Source organism: Miniopterus schreibersii (assembly GCF_964146895.1).
Source record: "Miniopterus schreibersii genome assembly, chromosome: 4".
Lineage (NCBI taxonomy): Eukaryota > Metazoa > Chordata > Mammalia > Chiroptera > Miniopteridae > Miniopterus > Miniopterus schreibersii.
In genome coordinates, this window is record NC_138105.1 from 48,016,242 (window position 1) to 48,027,832 (window position 11,591).

The 11,591-nt window shown below is 42.3% G+C and overlaps 1 protein-coding gene across 1 annotated transcript; it reads left to right on the top strand.

The window, feature by feature from the left end:
- Positions 1-582: 582 nt before the first annotated feature.
- On the top strand, positions 583-8,518 carry NPY2R (neuropeptide Y receptor Y2). Its single transcript, XM_081135590.1, has 2 exons — positions 583-737; positions 5,083-8,518. The coding sequence occupies exon 2, from the start codon at positions 5,105-5,107 to the stop codon at positions 6,248-6,250; it is 1,146 nt and encodes a 381-aa protein (XP_080991716.1). The 5' UTR covers positions 583-737; positions 5,083-5,104; the 3' UTR covers positions 6,251-8,518.
- The last annotated feature ends 3,073 nt before the right edge of the window (positions 8,519-11,591 follow it).

Genomic DNA, 11,591 nt, shown 5'->3' on the forward strand with positions numbered 1-11,591 from the left:
GCCTCGCCTCCGGCCCCCGCGCCGCGGGCCGCAGCCCCTGGTCCGCCGGGCGCGCCCCCCCGCCTGCGCCCCGACCCTCCTTCCCGAGCGCATTTGGCGAATCCGAAGCCGCGCTACCCAACTTGCGCGCCCGGGGGCGCCATCCTCGCGGGAACGGAGCAGCCCGGAGCAAGGCGAAGGGAAAGGGGGTCAAAATGCTACAAACGTTTCTGAAGAGTATCGAACTTGAGAGTCGCCGGGGGGAGTGAGAGCAGCCGTTGCAGGCGGCGGTGGGGACCCGCGAGGGGGCGCCGCGCTGGGTAGGGTCCCGCTGCCAGCGCTTCCCAGCCCAGAAGGCGGCGGAGAGACCGCGGGCGCTGTCCCCGCTCCCTGGCCTCGGAAACTTCCCATCCGCTCCTCTCTCCTGCGGGACCTTCGCCCCCCGCCTTCCGCACCTGTTTCTTTTTCCTCGAGGCCTCCCCACCGCCTCTTCCGCAGCCTCCTGTCCGCACGCGCTCCCCCAGCTGCCCGGGGCGGCTTGGTGCGGGGCTCGCGCGCGCTCGGCCGCAGAGGAGCCTCCCGCGCCAGCCTCCCTGCGGCCGCGCGCTCCCGCTGCCCCGCACGGGCAGGGCGCACCGAATCGGACTTGCTTCTGGGGACCTCCTAGCGCCTTCTCCGGGTCGGCCGGCTAGATAATCATCGCCCTGACGGACTGCACACGTCTTGCTTGCACGTCTAAGCAGAAACGCGAGGGCCAGGTCAGTAAGTCCTAACTCTGGTTCGCCTCCTGGGAACGAGAGCACCCTCCGGAGAAGCGCTCGGGTCCTGCGGAGAGGGCAGGGGGTCGGGGAGGTCCTCGCGAGTGCAGGAGCTTTCCCCCCTCACTTAGGTCAGAGGCGATGCCGTCCCCACTCGCTACCTGCTGAGGAGGTTTGACCGGTTCCTTGACCCTTCCTCCCAGAACAGCAGGTGGTTACTGCGCCTCTTTTAAAATAACGCCCTGCCCAAAGGGGAAGGTCATATTGGAGTCTCCCAAGCTGTTCAAGAATAAACACATTTGTTTAAGCAGTCACTGGTTTTCCACCAGAGGGGTTCACCCACTGGTAGGAGCATGCGGTGGACCAGAAAGAGGCAAAAGTAAAAGCCTTAGGACTATTTTATTTTATTTTTTTTTGCAATAGGGACACGTTATTTAAACTCAGTAACTTGAAACAGATAATGCTGTTTTCAAAGAAAAGCCAGAAACTCAAATAAGCAGAAGAGAGACATTCAAACCCTTTGGTAAATGTTTTCAACTGCCTGCTTATTAGGCAAACAGCCGTGTCTTGTAGATAGCATTCTTGGATGTCCCCTCCTCTCTCTCCCAGGACAAACAAGTGTAAGGCACGTGACATGGTTTCTGGGATTTTTCTTTGGGAAAAATTCCTGCAACGTTTTGTGATTGATAAGATGTTAAGTTTTACCAAGGCCAACCTGTGACAATAAGAATCCCACTGTAAAAAGTTCCACAAATTTAAATATATAGTCAAAACATAAACTAGTTTCCCACTGAGATAATTTAAAGTTCGTTGAACCTCTGAAACACAAACAAACTTGAGGCCATTTCCCTCTTCTGCAAAGGAATATTTCTGTAACAGAATCTCTCAAGAGTTACTTATTCAAGAAAACTGTACCATTCGCAGTTTTCCTTAAATGCCTTGAACAATGTGAACACCTCATTCTGTCTTATTTCAAAGCAAAGGCTTTCCCCTCATCTACTTCTGATTTTTGTGCTGTTGAGGTTTTAATCCGGCAGCCCTCCCTATGTACTCTCTTTTCCTCTTCCACGTTTCCAGAAGTGTACTCATAAAATAATACACTCTCTGGGTAAGCTCTGGCCTGGATGGAGGCCAGCAGTGTGCCTGAGAACAGTTCATTAGGTCCCATATACTAATAGCTTGTAGATCAATAACTATTCCTGCAGAGAAACTTTAAATAAAGGGGCTTTGAGATAAAGAAAATGGGACTATAAAGAAAAAGAAGTTAATGAGGATAGTCCTAATATCCTTCTACATCAGGTGCACTCTCAGTTTAGTTTGCTGCAGGCCTCTAACTCAGACCTCTTGGAGTCTTGCTAATTCTGTTAATGAATTGTCAGGGCCGACTAACTGGGCTCTGTGAAGTCTCGCTCTTGATCTAGGGGAAATGGTCCAGCCTATCAAATATACACTCCAAGATTTAAATGGTTAGTTTCTACTTTCTCTGATTACTGAAGAGGGGAGGCAAATGCAAATGAAGACCTGGGCTTCTTGGAACATTCTATCTGAAATTTATACAGAGAACTTGAGTATATTAGTAAAGCAAATGTGTGAGTACATGGAAAGCTCTCCCTGCAACGAGGCTTCTGTGTGTGTGTGTGTGTGTGTGTGTGTGTGTGTGTGTGTGTGAAGTCCTTGAGATAGAAAGTTTCCTTATAGGTATACTGACTGAAAAATTTTAATGTTCTAGTCAGGGATTGATTTAAGAGGGATTGTGGGATCTTGGGACAGCTTTCTTACAGAAGTGATTACCTAAGAACAAGAAAATAATCACAAGGATGGCATGTCAGAGCAAGGAATTCTGTACAGGCAATTATATTCAGTAAAGGAAAGGATCAAGTTACTTGGTAGTTTGCTGATCTCAATTATTCAGTAAAATTGCCTTTTCCTTTGGCTTCATATTTCTTTTTCCAAATTACTGAACACCTTTAATGTGTACCTAAAGATCCAGTTTCTGTCCTCACAGAGATTGTTGTGTGGACTGGTGGAAAGAAAACAATTGCAACGACTAGAAATGAGCACAGGTTGGGGTAACCGAGAGGTTTCCCACTTCTGGGCAGAGGGCGGAGAGACAAGAGGAAGGCTGATGTGTTGCCGGAACTGGGAATAGTTTAGTATGACAGAAACATAAGTATATGCTGGGATTGCAGGAGAGATGAAGCCAGAGAGGCCGGCAGGGATGAGTCCAAGAAAAGCTTTGAATGTCAAACAATGGAGTTGGAATTTTCTTCATATGCCAGTGTTATCAACCTGTGGGCACAGAACCTTTAGTGGGAGAACACATCAATGAAAGCAGCAGATCTTGCAAAACAGAAGCTATTCAAGAAATAAAAGAGAAGGAATTACATGCAGAGAATTGGTTATACAAGTGATGAAAGCCAAGCAGGGGACGCTGAGGCCACCCAGGAGCTAGCAAGAGCAAGGAGTCATTATTACCTCCAGCTAGAAGGACATGGAGATGAGGTAGTGTGACTGAACCCCAGGGACCAGGGCCGTCACTGGAAGCAGAATCACTAAGGCCAGCTCTGTAGGAACCGAAACCGTGGATGGGCTGCTGAGGTTCTGCTCAGAGAGAGGGAGGGAGAAGAATACAGTAGCTTCTGCCTTCCTCCTGCCCTCCACCTACCTGCCAGTGCTTCCCATTGGCCAAACCTGGCCAGCATTCTGATGAACCACAGCCCTGAAAATACAGCCTGCAAGAGTCAGCCCTCCAGGGGAAGGGTGAGGAATGGAGCTGGGGGCACAGGCCCAGCCAGGCATGGCCGGTGGGGTGAAAAACTATGACTCACCAATGTAGGTAGATACTATTATGATTAATAAACAAATTCATTTAAAAGAGGTAAGATCTTAATTAGTGATGGAAGTCTTTTGTTTTTCATTATGAATATATTCAACAGGTACTACTACTATGATGTTAGGCTCTGGGTGTTTTTATAGATTTGAAAAGGGAACTATATGTTAAAAACCAATATATTATATTATTTTAAGCAATCTGGGGACACTAGAGAAATAATATGATTACATTTGCATTTCAGAAATGCCTTTTTACTGTTCAGTAAAATGTAAGAGCCTAGAGTAGAGGCTTTTCCCCCAGGACAAATTCTAGTTCCTGACATAACTTTTTAAATGCTTGCTGAATGCAAGGACGGAGCTGTGCCTGGCATTTAGAAGTTGCTCAATTATATTTGTTAAGTGAATGAATGAATGAGGAAGGAAGGAAGCAGGAGAAGAGGAAGGAGAAGGAAGCAGGAGATAAGTTAAAAGACTATTAGAGTAATTATGGTAAGAGATCAAGGGCAAAACTAATGTGGTAGAAATGATAAAAGGACCACTGGGAGAGATATGTTAGAGATCAGTCTGAGGGTTTCCTTAAATGTGGGAGCTAAAGGAGATGAAAAAGCCTAGAATGGTTACCTGCTTTTGAAGTTTACTTGGCTTAATGGATGGAGAGAGCATTGACCAAAGTAGGACATGCAGAAGAAAAAGTCTGGGGTTGAGAGGCTGCAATTGGGGAAGAAAAGTGTTAAAAACTTAATATTTAGGTTAGAGAGAGACGTAGTTCAGATCTGGATGTATTTTTTGCATAGTTCCTGTGTAGGATTCTGCTGTATGTCAGGTATAAAGTTTATTTTAGAGCATCCCAAAAAACACACAACCCCCCATAAAAAACACACCACACACAAACACCACACAACTTTTGCACAAGCTACTCATTTTTAACACCAGCCCCTACACTAGGAACAATGACTATGAAACAGAGTCTGCTCAGTTTATCCTAAATATTTTATACTCCCAAAGTTCAGGCACCAGGTCAAAGGTTTCAATATTTGTCTCTTCTCTGTGCATTTTGTTGCTATATTTATAAATTTAGAACAGTCAAGATATTGAAAGAAACTTTCTTTTTCTAACTTAAAATTAATTTGATATATTTATGGAAGTTATAAAATTAATTGATAAAGTTTCTAATATTCATTTCACATAAAATGGATTGAGTCAGTTTGGTGACAGGAATTACATTTATACTATAGGTCATACATTTTACCATTGTAACATGCATGTCAAGGACCTGATTTAATTCACCCATATTTAGACTTATACATAGTATAGACACATTAAAGGGCCTACTTTATTAAAAGTTGTTTATTAAAAATTGTACTATGCACAATTTGAGGTCTCAGAGGACGGGTATTTTGAGCCCCCACCAAAATGAAACCAATCCTTTTGTGATGTTCCTTTGACTCACCTTTGAGGTTTCCTTGTTTTATAGTTGTTCTTTTCCTTTTTAAATTTTTTTTAAAAATTCTAGATTCTTGTACTAGTTGCTGAAAATGGGCCCAATAGATGCAGAGGCTGATGAGAACCAGACAATGGAAGAAATGAAAGTGGAGCAGTATGGTCCCGGGCAAACCACTCCTAGAGGTGAGCTGGCCTCTGACCCTAAGCCAGAGCTCATAGACAGCACCAAGATGATCGAGGTACAGATTGTCCTTATCTTGGCCTATTGCTCCATCATCTTGCTTGGGGTGATTGGCAACTCCTTGGTGATCCATGTGGTGATCAAATTCAAGAGCATGCACACAGTAACCAACTTTTTCATTGCCAATCTGGCTGTGGCGGATCTTCTGGTGAACACACTGTGCTTGCCATTCACTCTTACCTACACCTTAATGGGGGAGTGGAAAATGGGTCCTGTCCTATGCCACCTGGTACCCTATGCCCAGGGCCTGGCAGTACAAGTGTCCACAATCACCTTGATGGTAATTGCCCTGAATCGGCATCGTTGCATCGTCTATCACCTGGAGAGCAAGATCTCCAAGCGAATCAGCTTCCTGATTATTGGCTTGGCCTGGGGCATCAGCGCTCTGCTGGCAAGCCCCCTGGCCATCTTCCGTGAGTATTCACTGATTGAGATTATTCCTGACTTTGCCATTGTGGCCTGCACCGAGAAGTGGCCTGGTGAGAAGAGCATGTACGGCACTGTCTACAGTCTCTCCTCATTGTTGATCCTGTATGTGCTGCCTCTGGGCATCATATCTTTTTCCTACACTCGTATCTGGAGTAAACTTAAGAACCATGTCAGCCCTGGAGCTGCTAATGACCACTACCATCAGCGAAGGCAAAAGACCACCAAAATGCTGGTGTGCGTGGTGGTGGTGTTTGCGGTCAGCTGGTTGCCCCTTCATGCCTTCCAACTTGCTGTGGACATTGACAACCAAGTCCTGAACCTGAGGGAGTACAAGCTCGTCTTCACCGTGCTCCACATCATCGCCATGTGCTCCACCTTCGCCAACCCCTTTCTCTACGGCTGGATGAACAGCAACTACCGAAAGGCTTTCCTCTCTGCCTTCCGCTGTGAGCCGAGGTTGGACACCGTTCACTCTGAAGTGTTAGTGTCATTCAAGGCTAAAAAAAGCGTGCAAGTTAAAAGGAACCATGGCCCCAATGGCTCTTTCACAGAGGCTACCAACGTCTAAGGAAGCTCTGGTGTGAAAATACATGGATGAGTTCTCACCAGAGCTATGAATCTGGCTGGGGAGGGCTCCCAGAAGCATCCTGGTTTCCCATCAGGATGGGGAAAGAGCATCAGAATGGAAGACCTGTGGGTCACTCATGGAAGCCTTACTGGCAGAGCTGAGGTCAAAACACACCCATTCGGAGGTCAGGCAGCAAAACAGTCCTCGTACAGTTGCTTGGCTGGTAGGTTGAATTACCAGTAAAAGCAGAGAGAAATGCTTGTGATTGTTTCCCAGAGTGAAGGAAACATGAACAGGGAACTGGCGTTATCCGCATCACTAAAAGGTGGTGGCTAAATAAGTTGACTTTCAAATCCCATTGGGGAGTAGATTGGGGATGATGTATAATTAACTGCTCTGGATCTGATGAAAAGATGATCACACACCAATTTCCCTAGGGAGCCACAGGCTCCCCTTTATTGTATCTTGCTTTTTTATGAATTTTCCTATAGATTAAGTCCACCAGGAAATGCTGCAATTAAATGTTACAACCTGTTTGCATGACTTCAAGGAAGTAAACTGAAACTTGCCATATAATTGGTATTTTGGCAAATGATGGAGGACATTTTTAATGTTCAGTTTGCTGGTTATTATTATTATTTTTTAATTCTCACCTGAGGATATTTTTTTCATTGCTTTTCCGAGAGAATGGAAGGGAGAGAGAAACATGGATGTGAGAGACACACATCGATTGGTTGCCTCCTACATGCGCCCCAGCTGGGGCTGGGGATGGAGCGTGCAACCGAGGTATGTGCCCTTGACAGGAATCGAACCCAGGACCCTTTAGTCCACAGGCTAACGCTCTAACCACTGAGACACACTGGCTAAGGCTTGCTGATTATTCTTAAAACTAAATGCACGTTTAGTGAACACATTGTTTCAACTCAGAATTGCATGTTGAAATTCTGAGAATTATAGAAATATAAACCATCATTTAACTTCTCACTTAAGTTATCCCTGCTTTCTATAGTATATAGATACTATTTAGATAACAAATAAGCATATAATGTAATACATTTAATCATTTAATTAATATTAATTATTATACCTCTTGAACATGTATTATTCCTATGTTGAAACTGAGTTTATCTTCACTAGAAATTAAACCAATTAGAAAATAATTTTGTGGCATTGTTTTAACATTTTGTGGTTATTTGTAAGCAATTTATGCACAGGTACATAGCTCTAATGTGTTTGCATTACACTGTAGTGTTATTTTATTGAAATTCATCTTCAGTGGATTCATTCATGATTAATAAGACAGTATGATTTTATCAAAATAGAACCCATCTGGTAAGGAAGCTTAAAAACATTGGATTTGTTCCACTTCACAAATGTTCTGTTTAGACCGATTTCAACATAAATTATACTCTTCTCAAAATTATTAGCTAAACTATTTGGATACCATGAGTATATACATAATAAAACTATACCTACAAATAGTGGAACATAGATGCTATGTTATTTTGTTATTTTTCATTTAATGATATTATGAATATAATTTTTTATTTTAATAGCGCCCAACCAAAGATGCTTAAAACCTTATTATGTTCATGACAAATAACTGAGATGTTAAAATAATTATAATTCTTTACATGCTGTTAAAGAAGTTTCATTGCAGTAACATTTTTGTAAATACAGCCCTTAAAGTCATAAATACAACTCTTAAATTTTAAATAAATTCCATATGAGTAGTACTACATTTAGTTACAAACATTAACTTTTTGAACTGTAGAGTTTTATTTTATGGATATATTTAAAATTCATAGTGTGGCTCTTACTGACTTACTTCCTTGCTAGAAATGAAAGACTGGACTTGAAGCGGACAGCACTTTTGGAATAAAGAAAAAGAACGAAAAAAATAATTTAGATTGGGTGGAAGACTGATTAAGAAGTAAACAAAAAGTATTGTATAGCTGTAATATATCATATAATTAAAGATTTCATTTTTCTCTTGGACTTGATGTAAATGTCCCAAGATAAGTTTTTTGTCCATTTTTAAATAGCAGTTACTTTGAGTAATATATCTATAGAAAATTGTGGTTAAAAGTTTTTTGAATTCTTACACTGTAGGAAATGTGTATGTTACTGTATTACCAGTTGTAGTAGTAAATTATTAGAATTTAATTAATGATCCAATTAATATATATGATCTAACTGATTCTATTAACTCAATAAAATATCTTTTTACATAATGCTGTCATCTGCTGAAATAAAAAGAACTTGGGAAACTAGAGAAATTGAGTGATACTTTATATCTGTTCCTATTCAAGACGAGATAGTAAACCTTTTGCACAATTAAAAACAGGAAACCAATGGTGGCTCCTCGACAGTTCGCCTAGCTCTCTTTCCATTCTGCACATGAGCCTGAGTGAGTGGATTCACTCCCGTGTCTAACAACGCCTGCGACTTTATTTGCAGACCAGACCTTCCACCTGAGCTTGTATTTCTATCAGCCGACTTGACATGTCCACACAGGTGTCTCGCCAGCGGGTCAAAAGCAGCACATCTCAAACAGAGCCTGCCACCGTCCTGCACACCCATATTTCCTGTCCCAGGCCTGTCACTGACATCTACTCAGCTCCCCAAAGCCTTACACTTTAGAGTTACCCTTGACTTTCTTTCCCTTTATCACACATGTCCAGTTAACTCCCACATGTCCTTCTCTTTCCTAGATGTCTCTTGAATCAATTCACTTTTCTCCATCCCTATGGTCCCTACCACAGTTTAGGCTCTGAGTGTCTCCCCAGGCCCCTGTTATCTTTCACCTGGTTTCATGTAGCAGCTTCCTAATTGGTCTATCTATATCTTGTCATCTTCCCCCCAATCCAACTTTTACCCACTAGTCAGAATGATTTTTCAAAAACTCAAATTGCGTCCTTGCCATCAGATCATTCTGGCAATCTTAAGAACTGCCCAAATAATAATTTCTAGTCTCAACCTCATCCTCTCCTCTAAGTACCTCTTTGGGTTTTTCAAAATTGCAGTGATGTAGGTAGGATCTATTTCCTTTTCTTTTTCTATTATGAAGGCCAATGTGTTAAAGGTATTCTTTAAAACTGCCCCATTAGTCCAGGTGACCTATGGAGTCAAGGATAAGCACAGACCTTCCCCCCCGCCCCAGGATGGGTTGGTTGGAATGATGGAAGAAGAAAGTATGTAAAGACTTAAAACAACCACCTACAAACCATAGAAGCATATACATTCTGGGTCACCTTCCTAAGACTGGCAAAGGAAATGGTGCCTCAGGGAGGAAACTGTCTTTAACCTTTTCAAGTTGATAAGAGATGAACTATTAATAAATATGGCAGCGAAAGACAGAGCTTACTTTTCTGTAGAAAACAGGAAACATAAACAGCACAAAGATAGTGAAGAAGCAAGTATCATCATGCTTATATCTCATGACAATAAACAGAGGTAGGAACTTTATTAAACAGGGGGTGACTAAGGAGTGATTTGTGGGGACTTACCAGCGGTGCCTGTGGTAGGCCACTGGCCTTCCTCCGCCTCGGCACACTGCTCGGACACCCGCACACTTCTCAAGTTCTCCCGGCTGTGGAAGAGGTCGAGGGAGGGATAGCCTGGGGGTTATGACAATTCACGTGTTACCTATGACTCCGGTGCTTTCTTGTTAGTTCGTGAATGTGTAACTAAATGGAAGTAAATTAAAATGACTAAGCCTGAATCTACTCTCCTTTATAAACCACTCAATGCCAAATTTCAACACTAACAAATTATTTGCAAAACACCACATAGTTGATCACAATACAGGCATGCGCTGTCACATTGAAATTAAAAAGCACTGTACTATCTTCATGAGAAAAAAGGGGGAAAAATTACAAGTGAATATTTTTAATATATTTTTTTTTTTGCCCTCATAGGTAAGTAACATGAGTTGTAAAAAAAGAATAAGAAAGTACAGGCATGTGTAAATGCACATATTAAATTACAAACAAAAAGCTCCATGACATAGGCTATTATCCAGTATTGTACACTGTGTCTAGAACACCCAGCCCTCTGAAAGTGGCTGTTAGGCGTTTCCCATATGACATACTATCGCCATGACTGTCCCTATAGAAATAACTATCACTGGGCTTTGGGTGGGGTGAGATGAGGAGAAGGGGAGTGCACTCTGGAATGTGAACAGAAGTAATTTGAATATAAGCAGTTTTAAAAAGCTCCTTGGAAAATGTAACCTGTTTTCCCCAACCAGTTGATAAATGAAGGTGACACATATCAAGTTGGTGTTTATCATTTTGAACACCAACACATTTAAAAATGAACTGCAGATCAGGTATACAGTCCCTTAATTTTCTATGTGGGAATTTGTGAAAGATATAAAAATTATAAATTAGATAAACTATTAACTAAATTGAGTTTCTTTTATTCTGGCCAGCTTGGAGCTCAACAACTTTATTAAGAAAATAAAAGTAATCCTCTCATTTTAAAAAGTACATGAAACAACAGAAATACAGTTACTTTGGTGAAACTAATCCAATTATGAGCATTAGAAAACACTTGGTGCAGAGTCTGTGAGGTGGAATGGGCGATCCCGGGGTGGAGTGGAGTGGAAAGCGAGGCTATAGCCCAATTGCCCCTCCCGGTCAGCGGAATGGTGTCCACCTGGCCGGTGGCCACAAGGAGCAGAGGAGCCCATATCCCAGTGTTTCCCACGTGTCCTTGACAGCTAACAAGCTTCACCAGGCCCCCTGTTTGGCCTTGGCCTGCAGGCTGTTCCCAGCGCAGCTCCCTCCTCCCCTCTGCCAGCAGCTAGTTAATCGCTGGCTCAGCAAGGGCCAGGCACCGAAACCACCCAACCGGCTGCCACTGAGGTCTTCCCCACTGTGTAAGTACTACAGATTATGTCTTTTCCCTCTAGTCCCCCACGTGGTTTTTTTCAGACTAGCCAAGTTACCTGAAATATAGACTATTGAATAAGGTAAGTTTTTAAAATAAGAACTTTATTTATGATTTGGTTATAGAGAAGTTAATTTCAACATTAAATAGCATTGGAGGTGGGGTTAATATGTATATCTACTGGCTGAATTAGAAATCACTGCTATCTATTGACCCAACTATCTCTGTAACACTAAGAACACACTTGTAGGCAGCTTCAATTAATTATTAAATTAGAGAATTTTAATTAAATAAACATTAGCACCAGTTTGTAGGATTGATGAGTTTGCTAATGAGAAAGTGAGACCTCTATAAATTGTTTAAGGATTTAAAAAATTTGCACTTAAAAAAGAAAATTACAATTGTATGGAAATATATGTAGACCAGATTGGGCATGGTGCTGAGA